General features: G+C 42.1%; 2 protein-coding genes across 5 annotated transcripts; both read right to left on the bottom strand.

Annotated features, from left to right (window-relative positions):
* Positions 1-1,148: 1,148 nt before the first annotated feature.
* Positions 1,149-7,590, bottom strand: serpinf1 (serpin peptidase inhibitor, clade F (alpha-2 antiplasmin, pigment epithelium derived factor), member 1). 3 transcript variants are annotated; one of them, XM_051394875.1, is made up of 9 exons: positions 7,460-7,477; positions 6,825-6,893; positions 5,629-5,689; positions 5,350-5,545; positions 3,822-3,977; positions 3,492-3,704; positions 3,193-3,332; positions 2,388-2,598; positions 1,149-1,741 (listed from the first exon to the last, which is right to left on the bottom strand). In XM_051394875.1, the coding sequence occupies exons 3-9, from the start codon at positions 5,686-5,688 to the stop codon at positions 1,488-1,490; spliced, it is 1,230 nt and encodes a 409-aa protein (XP_051250835.1). In that variant the 5' UTR covers position 5,689; positions 6,825-6,893; positions 7,460-7,477; the 3' UTR covers positions 1,149-1,487. The 3 variants fall into 3 exon arrangements, with proteins under 3 accessions (XP_051250835.1, XP_051250834.1, XP_051250833.1); XM_051394874.1 differs by lacking the exon at positions 6,825-6,893 and having other exon boundaries at positions 7,460-7,590; XM_051394873.1 differs by lacking the exons at positions 6,825-6,893; positions 7,460-7,477 and adding an exon at positions 5,779-5,945.
* A 327-nt stretch (positions 7,591-7,917) lies between these two features.
* On the bottom strand, positions 7,918-14,409 carry serpinf2a (serpin peptidase inhibitor, clade F (alpha-2 antiplasmin, pigment epithelium derived factor), member 2a). 2 transcript variants are annotated; one of them, XM_051394868.1, is made up of 9 exons: positions 14,243-14,409; positions 12,520-12,588; positions 12,162-12,405; positions 11,604-11,747; positions 11,457-11,499; positions 10,815-10,960; positions 10,367-10,509; positions 9,481-9,685; positions 7,918-9,236 (listed from the first exon to the last, which is right to left on the bottom strand). In XM_051394868.1, the coding sequence occupies exons 2-9, from the start codon at positions 12,571-12,573 to the stop codon at positions 8,782-8,784; spliced, it is 1,434 nt and encodes a 477-aa protein (XP_051250828.1). In that variant the 5' UTR covers positions 12,574-12,588; positions 14,243-14,409; the 3' UTR covers positions 7,918-8,781. The 2 variants fall into 2 exon arrangements, with proteins under 2 accessions (XP_051250828.1, XP_051250829.1); XM_051394869.1 differs by having other exon boundaries at positions 14,248-14,409.
* Between the last annotated feature and the right edge of the window lie 3,036 nt (positions 14,410-17,445).

Raw genomic sequence — 17,445 nt, 5'->3', positions numbered from 1 at the left:
TAAAAGTCCGACCAATATGACGTGTGGCTTGCTTCGTATGTTTGAAACAGGTTGGACTTATTGCCACACATGCAGAGTCGTTTCCAGACTTTATTGACTGAAAATCAGAAGTGACAGCACTCAGTAACAGTGAGTACCAGACCTCCATCCTCAAAGAATAAAACACAAAGACAAGGAGCAAAAGAAGTCTGCTTCTCAAGTCAAATAACAGCCACCTCCTCAATGAGGAGCACCTGCAGAGAGTGAGAAGAGAAAGGAGGGCAACAGGAGCCGAGGGCACACAGGGCACAAAATTAGCACCAGCCAATTCCTGGTAAAATATACATATATACGGTATATGTATATATAAGTGGTAAATGTGCTTCACTTTCAAACTAAAAGAACAACATTAATCAATGGCTGATAACATTTGAACATTCACTAACCATCCACCCTGTCTGTGGGGAGTTCAGTGTCTGCAATAACATTGGGACAGTTTCACTACTGTTATTACAGATTGCTTCGTGAATTAAGTAACATAACATTGGATTAACAGCATGCTGGCAGCCCCTGCTGGCTGCAGAGGGCCATTACACTAATCTGCTGAGCAGAACCTCTCATTTGTCCCTTACAGACAAAACACGTGAATTTTCCCATATGTGATCACAACGATCACATAGGTTTCACACAGGAATTTACATGGGCTTCACACTTAACACCACAAACATGATCCAATACCATGTTTACCATGTGCAAAATTACATGTATATATGGTCACATGTGAAATTCATGTGTTTATAAATATTAAATTGATATGGATAGATAAAAGATACGGAATGATTATGCATAACTAGTTATTGTCTATTTTTTATGGTTTAATGTTAAAAACCCAAAGTTTATTTTTCACTGTGAAATGAGACCAGACTCCTCATCCAGTCTGTTAAAGATTAAACATCTGTGACTATGTTTGGTATTCAAACAAAAAGCTATCACTGAAAGTTCTTTCAAAAAGAAACTGCGCTGGAGCTCGTTCTGAGGATGTCAAAATGAGACACTGATAGCAGGAACATCCACCATCTGACCAGTGGCTGCTGGGATGTTTTGAACCAACTCTTTAATAAGATCTTTATTTTTTACAACTGGTTGTGTAAAAACACTGATGAGACATGTTTTGTTTTATTGTCGTGTTTATTTCGTTTCACACATATGACAATATTTGATTTCTTAAAAAACAATCTTTTGGTATCGTCAGTGTGTTTGTGTGTCAGATTAAAATGTTTCAACATGAAAAGTAAATAATCATGTAAAATCAAATTAATTCAAATATCCTTGCAGATATCTGCCACCTCAAACGCAAACACCTGAAATCCCTCCTAGGACCCGCTAAGAGTGTGTGTGTGTGTGTGCGTGTGTGTGTGTGTGTGTGTGTGTGTGTGTGTGTGTGTGTGTGTGTGTGTGTGTGTGTGTGCGTGTGTGTGTGTGTGTGTGTGTGCGTGTGTGTGTGTGTGTTATATAGTCAGGGTCTTGGGGTTGACCACCCTGCCGATGAAGAGCAGCGCCCCCGATGTTTCGTCCCGGATCAAGTAGATGAAGGGGCGGTCCACTTGGTAGGACAGGTGGTTTGGCGTTGAGGAGGTGCCCGAGGGGTACTGGTTCCCCTCGGGCGCTGTCTCCATGACGACCTTGTGATTGACGCTGCCGAGCTTGGCAGGCTGAGCTGAGATCTTCTCCAAGTCCGTGTCTGCGAGCCATTCAGAGAGACCTACAGGGAGGGGAAGGAGGGAGGAGGGTAGGAACAGAAAAGGAACAGGAGGAAGGAGAAAGGCCATGAAAAGGATGAAGAGGACGGAGTAAAGATGAAGAAAAAAGGTAAAGGAGGAGGAAGATGATAATAGACATCAGTGACATCACATCACTGAACAAGTGTTTTACTGAATATAATCCAGTTTGCAGATGATATTTTACTTTATTTTGAAGCTTGATTGAAAATTAATCAGCAACTATTTCAATGATCAATTATTTCTATTCTATATATTTCTATGAAATTTAATTTAATTTCCCAGGTCTTTGAACAATAGAGTTATTGTACCATAATGTGTAACTTCATTTTATTTTTGCTAAAATGAATTTAATAAAATTGGTATTGATTGATTGGTATTGTTCAGGAACTAGTATTGAAGTCAAGCATTGGTACTGGTATTAAAACTTTTTATTCAATAACCAGCCTTAAGCTGATCCCAGGAGGGCTTCATACTCTCTGGTTAGTCGGGACAATGTTGTGATTTTCTGTTCTTTTCTAATGGATTTCTTGCAAGTAATAAAAATGTAAGAAATGAAATTGAGTGTGTGTATTTGTGCAATATTGGTACTTTATTTGCTTCCGTATTTGTTGAAAATCTTGGACTCACCCAGGTCGCTGAGCAGTGGCAGCAGGTCTGTGGAGTAGCTGAGCCTCAGGGAGGGCAGAGTGAGGGACACTTTGGCGGGAAGGAGCGTCATGGAGAGGTCCTGAACGAACTCGGCCGTCAGACTCTCCTCCAGCAGCGTCATGTTGGAGGTCACGTCATCGGGCAGGAAGATGAACATGCTGACGTCTTCCTGCATCTGGATCTGAGCAATCTGGAGGATGGGAAAACGTTCAGGAGGGAGCTCAGAAAGTACACGACTCAAGCTTCAAAAGCTGGTTCATTCTGGGTAATGAAATTTAAACCAGTAACTTGTTTGCACAGGACGTCACTTCACTGCATTCCTGTGGTGTTCAAACTCTCTTAATGCCTATTTTGTGTCGTTTACAGTTACTCAAATTGATCAAACTGAGAAACCAAGAGGAGCTTTTACAGAGTACGAGTATGAGTAGTAGAGTATTTTCACCACAGCCCTATCCGACTGGAAACTGAAGCTGTTATATGGACCTCTGCTTTGTGACTTTGCTGTTAGCTTGGATCACCAAAGTCACACAAGGACTCAAACAAACCAACCGTTGGAGACAGCCATTCACGAGAAATGCCCATTTTCTGCAAGGTAAAATGAGTGTTTATCTATGGAGTCTGGTGGCTTTGAAGAGACCCATAAAACAACTTCAGTTCCCCGTCCAAAGTCTTTCAAATTAGTTGAAAAATGGCTCTTCTTCATAACACTGTCTGAGCAAACAAGCTACTGATGTTGTAGTTTGAAGGTTACGTACTGATGACATTCAGAGTAGAAAACACTCACCGTGCAGCTCAAATCTGAGTCGGCACCCATCTTCACAGGGTAGTTATCCTGTTGCATCATGGAAATGCGGACGGGTGCCCCGCCCTCCACTTGGAAGTTCTCCATCGCTCCGCTCTGCCCGAACCGAGTCACCCACTTCCCTGTTTATGAACAAAAAACTGTCATTACTGATGTTCGTGCATCCTCAGCTGGATACTGAACTTGTAGTAAAAATGAGGAATTGTGGGAGAAAAGTCCAAGAAGCATCATACTGAACTAAATCAAGACACCAGCTAGCGAGCGTTTGAAATGTGACATACCTTTAAAGTAGGCGGCGCTCACGGTGTTCACTCCAGAGCCTCCTGCATTTCGTGGGAAGGCCGCGGCCAGTAACCTCTGCACCTTCCCTCCTGTCTGCTGAGCCACCCAGTCATTTACCTCCTTCACGTCTTTACTTCCTCCCTGCAGAACCTTGGGACGAACTCCATACTGCTGCTCCACCAGCGCGAAGAAGTCCTGCTTGAGACGAAGTCCTGAGAACAGAATTAATTGGCTTCTAGTTCTGACATTTACAAATCAACATTACAATCAAGACGAAATGTTGAATTATGACGCTTCCAGCTGCCCAACCACCCCCCACTCGAACTCACGTCGTGCCAGGTAGATGCGTGCCGCAGAGCTCAGGCCTTTCCCGGGCGCCCCGACCGAGGCCAGCAGGTCTTTCAGGGTGTTGTGGAGCTGCGGGTCCTGCAGGGTGTGGTATCTCAGAGCCCTGAACAGCTGCCTTTGAGCACGCTCAGACCCTCCTGGGTGACATGATGAGTGAGTAAGATTAAGACGTATTTTCATGAGCTTAGACTGTTCGAGTAATGTACGAAAGCCCTGAGAGGTGAGTAAGTAAGTCTCAACTGTTTTCTCTCCTCTGTTTGTGTGAAACATTTTTTGAACATGGACATTTGAAACAGGTGTGGGAAGAAAGTTTTTCCAGGTGAAAAATGTCGTTTGCCAGAATAATTTTCCTAAATTACTGTATTTCCTCTGTGAAACCATTTTTTGTTTTTGTTGTCAATCAGTTTTGTTTGTGGTTGTAATACTCATTTCAGCCACCAGAGGCTGAATTGCACCAGTAGCCTCTAAACACAGGGCACATAAGGTGAGGTGTTAACAACTTACATAACGTTTCTTTTGGCTATAAATATATTGTAATCGGCACTAATCTGCTGTTAGCGTTAGCTTTACTGCACTTACATTGTGTTTGGAGTGGATGGAAACTCACCTGGAAGAAAACTAAAAAAAAAAAAAGTCTAATTTAAAACATGGGTCTGTGATGCACTTCAGCCTCTTGTGCCACAGTTTTACCATCCACTGTTTAGATCTTGGTGCTTTTTAACTCTAGATTTGAACCGGATGAAGGATTTTAGTCATCGGACGTCTGGATCTTAAGTTATCAGAGAAACAAGCTCGGCTCGCAGGCCCTCCGGGACGTCCTTTGTCTGTCCAACAGCGTGGGAGAAGCAGTGATTGTTAAGGTGGAACTGCTTTATTCAGTGTGTTTAAGGTGGAACTGCTTTGTTCAGTGTGTTTAGTGGTTTTAATCAGCGGGTCTGTTTGTGTTGGAGAGGAGGAGACCTCTGTGGATCATTGGGCTCCCGGTAGAAACCTCCTGAACCATGAACACTGAAGGAATCCTAACCGGGGGAAGCTGACTGCAATGACGCCAATGGTGGTGAAGACAACAACTCCCATGATCCCACGCTGCTTCACCAACTCATCTAACTTCATATTTTCTTATTGTTTGGACGTGAGAGACACCCTAGAGGCAGAAATCACATACTGTTCTGTAAGTTTTAAATACGGGAGAGACAACGATTTAGATCAAACTTAGAAAATTGATTACCAGAATAGTTTTTTCTCACTTGCCTCTCAGGGCTTCCGTAGTAATTGTAAACTTGGTGTCTGTTTTCGTACTGTCTCACCTTAAACTGAGACTGAACTGAGGAAAAATAAGCATGTATGGAAAAACACATTGACCACCTGATGATGGTGTTTTTGGGGAGCAGCAAACAAAACTGAAATAAATTTCAACCAGTTTGGCTGACGGACCCGTACACACCATGGCAGTCTTTTAAAACCAAAGCATCAGTTTGGATTTAGTTTGTAGTGTGTTTGTGTCGTCACCCATGGAGAGCTGCGTCAGCGCCGCGGACACACTGATGGGGGCCAGGAACACGTTGGTCCCGGTTTCACGGCTCGCCAGGGCGCGGAACAGGTTGTAGCCGAAGTCCGAAGTGGCGGCGCCCATCTTAGTCGTCGGTGTGGTGAAGAGCTCCACATGTTCCTCCTCCCCGCCCGTCTCCTCGCCTCCTGTCTCCGACTGGACAACAGTAAAGACAACAATCTAAAGATCTGATAGAGATATCAAACATCCTACCTGGAAAAAAAGCTGATGTGGATTACCTGAGCCTGACAGAAGCTCAGGGCGACTCCAAACACCAGCAGGAAAGTTGTTCGCTTCATCCTGGAAGAAAAACAAAAGTTTTTATACATACACTGTAAAACACAAGTTTATTATCACTCATACGAAAACGCAACATTTATGTTAGCTACCCATTAGCTAGTCTGCTCATGCAGCTGACGTTGGCTGACTCGAGTTGCCAGGAGCCACACCCGACGGTGAGAGAAAAGAGGTGAAATTATCCAAAACAGTTTAGAAAATCCATCCTTTGTTTGTGGAACTCAGAGACAATGATGATATTCAGAACCACATGATTTCAAAGCATCTTTCTGGATAATTGCACAAGAATGCCACAAAATTATACAACTGGTTCAAACTTCACCGCAGAATACAAACTGATGACGCTGCGAGGACCACAAGAAAGACCAGATCCTCCAAACAGTCGGAGCAGAAAGCGTTTCTCTCAAGAACAGCCTCCCTATTGTGGAGCTCCACCTCTGGAACAAACAGGAGCTCAAGTTAACATTTCCATCAGCATTTTACTGCAGCTGCACGCGTGCGTGCGCGCGCGCGCACACACACACACACACACACACACACACACAATGTCTCTTTTGTTCTTCTGCACACATCTGGACCTGGTTGTCATGGTTTCATAAAGTTTTCTGAACCTCAGACCACACACACACACACACACACACACACACACACTGTGCCTGATGGGAAATCCAGACGGTGTCGTCCAAAAAGTTGCCGTGGCTGCAGTTTCCTAACTTTCACTGACCTTTTCCTCTGTTCCTCCACAGACTCACAACAAATGTAAATTCATGAAGCAGCAGCTGTATATTTGAATATCGGTGTGCACATTTTCTGACTTCAGTGTGTCCGGATCACACAAAATTTACTTTTTGTGTCGTTTCCTTTAATGTCAGACTGTTCAAAATCAAATATAGAGGCTGTTAAACAATTTGACACATTAAACTATAAATCTGACTACTAACTACAGCCAGACCAGGACACCTGAATGCACCAGTCAGGATCCACAAGGATCTCTAAATATTCAGTGTATTTCGATAGTTTACTGTCTGAACAGGCCTGATGGAGACCTACAGAGTCCTGCAGAGTCCTGCAGCAGACTGAAGATGAGCCGCTGACACAGCAAACATGCTTCCTGCAGGAACTTGTCTCTGATACTCACAGGAATGTTTTCTCATCAGCTTTCTGATATCACATCAGAAAGTCACGAATCCCAAATTATTCCACAGAACTGCAGAGAAAAACCAAAGTCATTAATAACCTCTGTGAGCTCTGTTCTGCACAATATAACTGACAAAACTTATATATTCAACAACCTTCAAAGCTTCTACACTGACTAGAATTCATTAGTTCCATTAATTTCAGACACAGCAGAATCTAATGATTAAACTTTGACCCTGCTTCTGTCCCAGAACTATTATATAAACTGTTGGATGGAAAAGGTCCAGCTGTGATTGTGTTTCTTGGCACAGCGACGCAGAGCTCAGATGGAAAAGCTGAACTGAACTGCAGAAAGTTCAGAAGTCCAAGTTTGTGACTGTTAACAGAATTATTAAACTGTCTTTAAATCAGAAAGTACGGTAGCACTGAGAGTGTCTTTATGAATGCCAACAGACTGAATCGATGTAAGACAAAGAACTGAATCCTCTGCAGGTTCATCAAACTATTTAAGTCAAAGTGAACCGAACAGCAGCATTAACCCCGAATTTATTTCCGTTTATTGAACAGAAACAATCAGAAAGAAAAAGTCAAACTTTGTGCGTAAAAGGGCAACAAAGCGCAGAGAAGCGCACTCACCTCTCCTCTGCTCCCGGACGGTCCACGTCTCTCAGACTCTCTCTCGCTGCAGATGAGTCGAGTCTTTGCCCCTTTGACGCCTCCTGGACCTGCGCCGGGCGGAGCGCGTCCCCGCTGCCGCCAATAGAGCGCCGGGAGCGCGCAAGACAGACAGAAACTGCTGGATTAAAAACGTTGCAGCCGAAGATGGTTTGAGATCTATGGAAGCGCGTTTCAGCCAATATGAGGGGAAACAGATTCTGTAAGTTATTATAATGAGGAACTTTCTCTTAAAATAATGACTGAGTCAGTATTTTCTGATTCCGGCAGGATAATACAGCACCCACTGACAATGTACTGCTTCAACTGACCCTTTGATTTGTTGTTGGTTCATTTCTGAAAATCAGAAGACATTTTGGGAAATGTGTGATTTAAAGAAAAATCTCATCCAAACAAAGTTAAAAAAACTCAAATACATGTTTTGTGTCAACATTTTATTTTCAGTGGCTGAACACCAAATTAAATCAGCATCAACATCAGCAAAGAAAAAAAACTTTTAACATCATAATGCACAACTTGTCTTGGTATGAAACAGTCTTTAAATGCATCACCAGGCCTAATAAATCTATTATAAACAGTCACTGAACACAAACCTGACAAGCAGTGTCTGAAATAGGCCCATATTCAAAGGCTCTTCTGATTTTTGTCCACATCAGTACCCTTATTTCTTCTCTCAGGTTAAATGTCGAGGTCAGAGCAAATCAGAGGCAGAATACGGCTGGAAAAAAGTTTGATTGGTCAGTGCTAAGAAAACAGCACTCAGATTGTTTGTGTTAAGAATGATTAAAAAAGATTTAGAGTTAGTTGAGGGACTACTGGCTCTTTTTAGGGTACTGGTCCCCTTTTTCGTCCAATTCAGGCACTGCTGACAAGCTTGATAAAATTGATCACTACATACAAACATTAATCTGCTGGAGACTTTAGGATTTCAAATTGTTGACTCTTTCATATAAAACTCAATACTGATCACTATAATTGCAGTGTATTCGTATTTTTGAACTACAATGCCTTTCGAGGAACACAAGACCAAGGTTTTCATTCTTTGCTGCACATCTGAATCTACTTTAAAGGAAAAGTTTGACAATCTGGGAAATTATTCACTTTCTTGCAGAGTTAGAAATGAACATCGGATACCGCTCTCATGTCTTTTCTCCACTACTGCATTGGTTGCAGACATGAGAGTGGTATCATCTAACTGCAACAAAGCCAACAGGCGTATCTCCAAACATGTGGAACTATTCCTTTGACAAGTAAGATCTGAAGCAGGTACAGAGTCGCAGGTTTTATTTCTTCCTGCCGTTACTGATCTCCAGTCCATTTACTTGCTGCTCCCTCTCACTCGCAGGGGCACTACATGACTGAACACTACTGCCCCCTGCTGGCTCTGTCTCGCTGCACGACCTGTTGTTGTGTTTGCTATTCTCCGTCGCAGGCTGGTCGCTCATGGTGCTGTTGCCGTAGGGATCATCATTGAGCATGGGGTCGTTGTCTGGGGCGGGGTTTGTGACGATGCCCATGAAGAGGGGGGCCAGAGAGGCGTCATCAACGAGGGCGAAGAGGAAGGGAGAGTTGACGGAAAAGAGGGAGATGGAGCGCATGGAGGTTACAACAGTGGTGGCGGACGCCTCCACGCCTTCCTCGCTGAGTTCCACCGTGCTGGCGTGGCGGACACCAGTCACCTTCAGAGGGTGGTCGGAAATCCCAGAAAGATCAGGACCCAAAAAAAGGGAACCGAGGCCTGAAAAATAGGGCAGAGTTACAGACTGAAGGGCCAGATATACTCTTAATTCACACACCCCCTTGTAGCTAAACAGACATGGAAAGTATAATTTGCACAAATGAGGAAGAAAAAATGCTGTTGAGAGTTTAATGTGTTTTATGTGAATTGGAATGTTGTGTGTTTGTAATTGATATCACCACCACGGTATCTGCGTTGTTTCTTCTAGGCATCCTTTCTCTCTTAGTGAAGCTAATACTCTCACCCATGCTGGTCAGCGCTTCCTGGAGCTCCTGGCGGTACTGTAGCTTCACCTTGGGTAAGTTGACCTGCATTGTTTTCTCCTGAGGTAGACGTCTGTAAAGGTCGGAGATGTTCAGTTTTGGAAGTACTGATGACACGTTCCCTCTGCCCGGCAGGGGCATGACAATTAAGAAGCTGGTGTTTCCCTTGAAGGGAAAACTGGCAACCTGGAAGAGAGAAAAAGACTTTTATATGAACTAACTCTCAATAAATCACTATGGGAACACATGGTGGTTAACCTCCTTAGAACGACCCTAACCCAACCACACCTTTATACCATTAACATTAGGTGGATTTTAAAAGAGAAAAGGAAGAAAGTGAAATAATTAAATGAAAACACTTGCTTATTATTGACTGTTTGGTCAAAGTTGTATAACAGGACACCTTAAACATAGTTTAGATTTAACCACGAGTGGCAGCAGGGTAACCATGTCCTCCAGCTCGTTCTGGGGGATCCCAAGATTGGAACTAAAGTCAGGTGTCATGGTCTTGATGTAGCCTTAACTCTGCTATGTTATCTGACAAGTATCACTTGTCAATTGTCAAAAATATCAAAGCAAATCTAAATCAGTCCTCAACAAAATGACTGCGAAAGACACTGCAGAGTATATTGAGTCATTACTCCAAGGTAAATGGCCGAAAATCCAGACTGTCCTGATTTCACTTTGGCATATCACCCTTTCAAAGACAAAGAGATCCAGAATACCCACATTCTTGTTTTTGCACTGTTAGGATAAAACCCAAACAATATCATGCATTGGTACGTAAAAGCCTTGTGAGCAATATTGGCTCCACTTGTCATGATGGACAGTATCAGCACCATCCCTGCATGCCAACGTCGGCGTTACCTGTGCTTCCAGTTCTGGATCATCCAGCAGGCGGAGAGGGTACTGGGCAGATTTCATCATGTTCACAGACACAGAGTTCTGGTTGTCTAGGTAAAAAATTCCCTTAGAAGTCCCTAGGGGGTCAAATCGTGTCTGCCATTCCCCTGAAAAACACAGAGGGGAGCAAGAAGAATCATGGCTACAACTGTTATTGTCATTTCACAGAGTTTTCATACATAGAAATGAAATTTGTCCTCTGACTTTGACCTGTCCTATACACTAGGAGAATTAGGCACCCAGAGAGCCACTTGGGGTTCAGTGTCTTGCTCAAGGCCACTTAAACACATGGACAAAGGGTCAAACCGCGAACCCTGCAGTTAGCGGATCTGACTTGTTTTATTCACTTATTGCAATTCTTCACTATGACTACAAATCACCATACTGAGTGGTCTTTGGTGGTATGGTTCACCTTTGAAGTACACAGCGTTCATGAGCATAAGCACCACGTCATGTGGAATACTTTCCAGGAAGTTGGGGATGTGACCATTGGTGGCGTTTTCCACCCATTGGTTGACATCCTCCACAGAGACCAGAGGGACGGGCTGTGATTTGTACCTGAAGAGGGAAAAAAATTATTTTACTTTCACAGCAATCAAAACCAGACAATATTCTTTCCTTTAAATATGACCCAGTTTCAGACAAATCAGTGATAAAGTTTTTGTAGAGTAATCAGTGACCTCCGGCCCCCAAAAACACTACAACAGAAAGTCATGCTGTTGCTAGCTAGCTTACTAATGAATTTTAGCCCTATGTGGCTAAAAGTAGTAGATGGATTGATTGGTGGATGCCATTTTAATATTCACTGGTTCATGCTTATGTGTGCACGCGTCACATTTTGTTTTACAGGAAGAAAAAATTATTAGATTTCAATATAAAATACAGAGATGTAGATTTTTTTGACATAAATTGTTAAATAGGTGTATAATATGACAGGGGATGTATTCTCACAGGTTTAAAAAGGCATTTTACATGTATTACATGTACTGTATTTTAATGAAAAGCAACAGCATTCAACCAGTGAATGCTCATGTGGCCTCGTTGTCGTTGATACCTGGCCAAAGAATCCTCAACAAAAGACAACTTCACTTCAAATCCTGAGAGACAGAAGAAGGGAGACAAAATGGAAAAGATGGATAAGATGAATCTTACACGAAACTACTTAAAAACCATCACCAGTTCAAAACTCATCACCACACACCTGGTCTCAGGTACATGCGTGTTGCCACCTCTAATGATGTGTTTCTGAAATAAGGTAGAAGGCCTCCTAGTATATGATGGTAACACGGCAGACTGTGGGCATGAAGGCTCTTCAGCAGCAGCTTTTCTGTCTTGTTGCGAGCACCTGGGAGAAGAAAGTAAATCACTTATTGGAGAATATATGGAGCAACTGAAGCTCATTCAGAAAACTAACTTTTTTAAAGTTGCTTGCTTGTTGCCATGCGAACAGACCACAGTGTTGTTATTTCAGCTTCCGAAAAGCCTTTTCCATGGACACTGTGTTGAATTTAATGGAAGCTGTAGGGAAACGGTTCAGGATCTCTATCTCTGACTCTGACTTCAAATATTAAACAACTTCAGTGCTGGAGTTCTTCCTCGTCACTCAAACTATTGTTTTGTATTTTGTATTGCGCAACGTGTAACTGAAGAACTTTACTTTATGATGAAGACGCTTGGGAATCAGTGAACAATCCTACTGTCCTGCACACAACTGGCTGAGTATTGATCTCTTGAATAACAGAATGAAACTCTGACTGACCTAAGGTGAGGTGAGCGAGGGCAAAGGCCAGGCTGAGAGGTGACACGACGATGTTCGGCTGCTGTGGACCGATGGGAAGCTTTTCCAGGATCTGTAAACCCAGACGCTCTATGGTGCCCCCTATTGCCCTGCGTTCCTCAGGGCTGAACAACTGCCTTCCTCCACAGCTCTGAACCTCCTCCTCTGTGTCCTCCTCTTCATCAACAGGACCGGAGACATCAGGAGTTCCTGGAGTGGGCTCCTCCTGAAGAAAGGAGGACAGACAAGGTTCAGAGAACAGTTAAAAGTCAAATAAACAGCTAAGAAACAATTTCCCTTTAGTGCTTAAGAAGGTAGTTTATTAGAATGAGGTTCTTACAGTCAGTCCCAGACAGCAGAGACAAAGCAAGAAAAGAAGAAGACACAGCTTCATTTCCAAACAACCAGCCTGAAAAACACAGAGAGATATCGTCAGCATCACTATACATTAACACCTTTATCTAATGATGAGATCGATAGCATTAATCTCTTTTGTCTGTTACGTGGCTTGCAATGGAAATTTGTCATTGGAAACCAGAAACCAAAGACTGAACACAAGACTGAATACCAACAGCAACAATAATATGTATCTGTAACTCCGTGTGATGAATAATATGTCCAGAGTTTAATCGGGATTCTAGTATTTACATCCTGCAGTGGCATTTTCATCGATTGTGTCCCTTGAAAATGAGATGGTGCATCTTAGAGGGCTTTTCCTCAAATTAAAACATTTTGAAAATGATTCTTTTGAAGGACTGAAGACCACCTGAACACGGAGTCAATATAAATATCAAAAATTGGCCACAAATTATTGGTCACATTTTTAAATGATAAAAGCATATGATTGTACTAATAAATGAATTGATATAAGAAACTCATCTTGATATCATCCCAAATGAATCCGGTCCACACTTTTATAATCTGTACAGTCGCATTTTGAACTTTTTTGATGCCAAGGGGGTTGCGAGTTAAAATCCGGGGGTTGGAGGTAGGTTTAGCACCATAGACACTTCATGACAGTCCATCCAGTTGTTGGACATGTTATTGTGAGCCGACTGACTTTGTCTCTAAGAAGTCAAAATTGATGTTTAAGTGTTTTTATTAAATATTTCTTGTGCTATGATCCACCTATACGTCAGTATCTAGCCCAATAATGACAAAATAATCACATATTCTTAATGATATTTTGCAAAAACGATAAAAAGTTGTGCCTTGCTCAGCTTCCTCTCAAGCAACCTCTCAGTGACAGAGTTTCCTGATGGAGAAATAGCTTTAACTACGCAGCTAACCGCTAATTAACCAACTGCCGTTAGCTCGGTCAGCCGTGCAGCTAACCTAAGTGACTCCAAACCTGGCAAGAAAACCCCCTCAGTACAGTATTCCCTGTCAAAATTGGCACCACCGGTCTCAGAGATTGTGTTTGGTCCTGAGACCGGCTCATCGACATATAAAACAAGATGGTCTGGCTGTGTTCACTGGAAGTTGGACACTGATGCTAGCTCATAGTGCTAGCTGCATAGCAGTGGGGGTGTAACACACACTGGCTGCAGTAAACACCAGTTGTTGCCAAGATATTTTAGTGTGGGCCGACTGACTCCGTAGAAATCCACTGCTACGGGCAAAAGCTGTCAGAACTACTGACATGTCAATATAATTTTCATTGTAATGGTATCTTATTAATGTATCTGTCTATCTGTCTGGTTGGTTTAGAATTTCAGATATGGCTGCTATGTTTACCAGCAGACTAAAGGTTACTGTTACAGAACCTTTTTTTGGCTGAGCTGCAATACACTGAATACACAACACAGAATACGCTGAACTGCTTGAACTATATGAATCTACCAACATCGTATACGTGATCTTACACACAGTCTTTATCTATAAATGTATGGCGATGCATCTTTTCTATTCAAGTGCAACTCAAAGCACCCTCTAGATACCTCAGTATATTGAGTCATAAAGGGTGTTTGAAAACTACAGATTATTATTTTAGCAGCACTGACACTGAAACGACACAGAATGGAGTGAAAACTTTGGTGAAGTCAAAGATGGTCCGAACTCACCTGACCTGTGTATGATGTGGAGGCAGACGAAGAGAAACCAAAGGGGTTAAAAGATGAGATGAATAAAATAAGAGTAAAGACAGATATGGTCAATCTTCTCAAGGCTGGACAGCGTAGTGGCTGGACTCAACAACCGCTGCCCCCCTGTTGGCTGGTTAATGATCAACCCTGGACTGAGTGTGACTGTATCTGTGTGGTCACAACAGAATGTAAAAATAAAGAGACAGACTGTCAGACGGCAGTAAATCCTTTTGTAGAAATAACAGAGGCTGTAAATCCGTCTTGGACGACTGGAGATGATATTATTTCTTGTTGAAGGTTGGGTGACATACTCTTTACTCCAAAATACTTACTTAAAGGTCCAGTGTGTAACATTTATCTCTTGTCAGAAATGAAATATGATATCCATAGGTATGTTTTCATTAGTTTATAATCACCTGAAAAAGAGCATTGTATTTTTGTTACCTTACAATAAGCTGTTTTTATCTACAGAGGGAGCGGGTCCTCTTCTACAGAGTCCACCATGTTGAACCGCCATGTTTCTACAGTAGCCCAGAACAGACAAACCAAACACTGGCTGTAGATACAACACGTTCTCACTCCCAACTGGTCAAACACTGCTGCTTAGTCAGTGGCACTCCGCTGTAGAAATCCCTCTTGCATTATTTCTGGACACACAGGTCAAGTTGCCAAAAATAAATATGTAACATCCGCAACTTACGATCAGGTAAGCAAGAATAAATATGCAACGTTCTGTCGCACTGTGGTGGTTCACATTGTGAAGGTATAGGCACAAAAACTACTTGGCTAGGATTAGGAAAAGGTAGCAAGGTACGTTACGTATCAAGTATTGTTTACTGTTGGTTTCACACATCTGGGTTAAAGTCCTGTGTTTGTTTGAGCCGTCCACCCACTCCACCACCTCCATATACAGAATTTCTCACTCTTTATACTTCGTCAACTCACTCTGGTGGCGGTTGCGTCCAGAAATGACAGTATTATACTATATACTGTACAGTATTTAACGTCTTGGGAGTGAGACGGGGTTGCCTTTCGACCCAAAGTGTGTAGTCTCTCCTACACACTTGGAAGGCGAGCTGTATTCAGTTGGTTGCAACTTTGCCACGAGATGCCACTAAATCCTACACACTGGTCCTTTAAAGAAACACACCATCTTTAAGATATCATAATTATGACAGTTTAAGATCATAGTCATGACTCAGTAAGTTTAAGATCAAGATGTTATAGGCAACCAAGAAGCTCTAGGAAGGTCTAATTGTTATGCTACATTACGATCCGTTCTCACGTTGGCCATGAAAAGTAATTAAAGGTGGGGTTTCTCATTCTGGAGGAACATAGTTGATTGTGGAGTTGTTCTCAGGCCATCAAATACAGACTCTATTGGGTAAATTGGAAACAACAAAGTTTCTCAGTTTGTGATCGTGCTCCTAGGTTTCCAAAAGCTAAACTAAAGTGAACCAAACAACAAATCTAATCCAAACTTGAAACAAAGCTAAACGACAAAACCAAATTAGCATTAGCATCAGTTTCACAGTGGACTGAAACAGATTGAGTCTGCTTTGTGCACTGACTCGTCCTTCAGCTTTGGGCTGTCATGGCGCTCTACACATACATTCAGCAGAGAGAGTGGGCGTATATTTATCTTGTTCTAACTGCCTGGTTCCAGCTTAACGCCCCCACAATGCAGCGCTGTAACAAACAGGGTCCTTCCTTTACCTCAGTTCACCTTGATCCTCACCAGTCACTGAGATTCACTGTGAAAGTCGCTCTGTAATATGGAAAGGTCATTCTCCATATTATGAGGTTTATATCTTCCTCAGCGTAATTCAAGAATCTGTTTATTTACTGGGGTGATGTAATGAACACAATGACACACATTCAGATAATTGGTAGAGATATTTGGTCTTATGTTACCAAGCTGCAAGCGACATCAAGAATACTTCCACTAAGCATCCAATAGGTGGTACTATAATGCCTATAAGTCTTTTGTTCAGTTTTCATCTGGTGGAAAGTTTTAAAACCAGAACAGTGGAGTTTGTGAAAGCAGCACATCGATCAGCAACCTTTGGCATCGTGGTGTGTTTCAGAATCGTGCTTAGGTGCTGTGTGTTTCTTAAGAAAAGAAAAACCATCCAGTTCCTCCCACACACTGCTGCCTGAGTTCCAGTAACAACAGATACTTTTCCCAGCTGCACATTCAAACGCATTGACCCTGGAAACCAGTATTAAACAACTGTCCCCCTTCCACAGTCCCGAACCTTTTCGCTCTGTGCTTCAATATATAGTCACATTTCTCTTTTCCTGTACTTAGATATGCTATGTTTTAAGCAAATGTCTTTTAAATAGACACACCTAGCACATAGCATATCTCAGTTTTAACGTCCCCATGAAGTCAAATTTGATATTTGAGTGTTTTTTATCAGACATGTCTTGAAAAACGATAAAAGGTTGTGCCTTGATGAGCTTCAACTCTCCAACAGGATATCAGGGATGACAGTTCACATATGTTTGAATCCTTTAGTCCTGCAGTTTTAATCTCTCCATACAGACGCGACGATTTGCCAGCAGATGTCTCCATTGTGCACATAGGAACACGTACCAGCTCTGCTGTTTACATCAGAGGAGCTTCCATTACAGAACACTACAGTTCTTTAACTTCTGTATTGTTGGTTTGGTTGAGGTGAAGTTTACATCTTACAGCCCGGATCAAACAGCGATTAGACTAATTTACAACTTTTGGCCAACAGACGGCAGGAAAACACTGGCCCATTTATAGAAGAGTTGATTAATGTGAGTTGTGCAACCACGTGTGTCCACTGGGCGACAGCAGAGGATAAACTCACAGGCAGCAGATTACTATCAGGGTTTAAATATACACTGATCACTGAATGTCAATTAAAAAAGAGTTAAAGATTATCTGCTTTTTGGTGTGAAAATAATAAACAGGATGTCTTTTCTCGGACATGATATGAAAATAAAATTATATTTGACACTAATTGTAAAAGTTTTGTCTTTGTATGTCCCTCTGCTCATTTTATTTCGATTTCATGACATTTTGAAACATGTTGTCATTAAGACATGAGCAGAATAATTAAATTAATGCACAATATTGAATAGCATTTTCAGACAATAAGATAATTTCTCATTTTTAAGTTAAGTTAGTTAACTGTAGTTTTTACGCA

Source organism: Dicentrarchus labrax, unplaced genomic scaffold (genome assembly GCF_905237075.1).
Source record: "Dicentrarchus labrax unplaced genomic scaffold, dlabrax2021, whole genome shotgun sequence".
Taxonomy (NCBI): Eukaryota; Metazoa; Chordata; class Actinopteri; family Moronidae; genus Dicentrarchus; species Dicentrarchus labrax.
This window is presented reverse-complemented; position numbering and strand designations above follow the sequence as displayed.

Bases quoted from the DNA above. Each gene is read 5' to 3' on its own strand.
- serpinf1 (XM_051394873.1), bottom strand. From the start codon at position 5,798: ATGAGCAGACTAGCTAATGG. The intron at 3,978-5,349 runs GTGACGACACAA...CATGTCACCCAG, and splicing joins GCTGACGCAGCTCTCCATGG to GAGGGTCTGAGCGTGCTCAA. The intron at 3,705-3,821 runs GTGAGTTCGAGT...TTCTGTTCTCAG, and splicing joins ACGCATCTACCTGGCACGAC to GACTTCGTCTCAAGCAGGAC.
- serpinf2a (XM_051394868.1), bottom strand. From the start codon at position 12,573: ATGAAGCTGTGTCTTCTTCTTTTCTTGCTTTGTCTCTGCTGTCTGGGA. The intron at 11,500-11,603 runs GTGTGTGGTGAT...TCTGTCTCTCAG, and splicing joins ACGCATGTACCTGAGACCAG to GATTTGAAGTGAAGTTGTCT. The intron at 10,510-10,814 runs GTGAACCATACC...TGTGTTTTTCAG, and splicing joins GAACGCTGTGTACTTCAAAG to GGGAATGGCAGACACGATTT.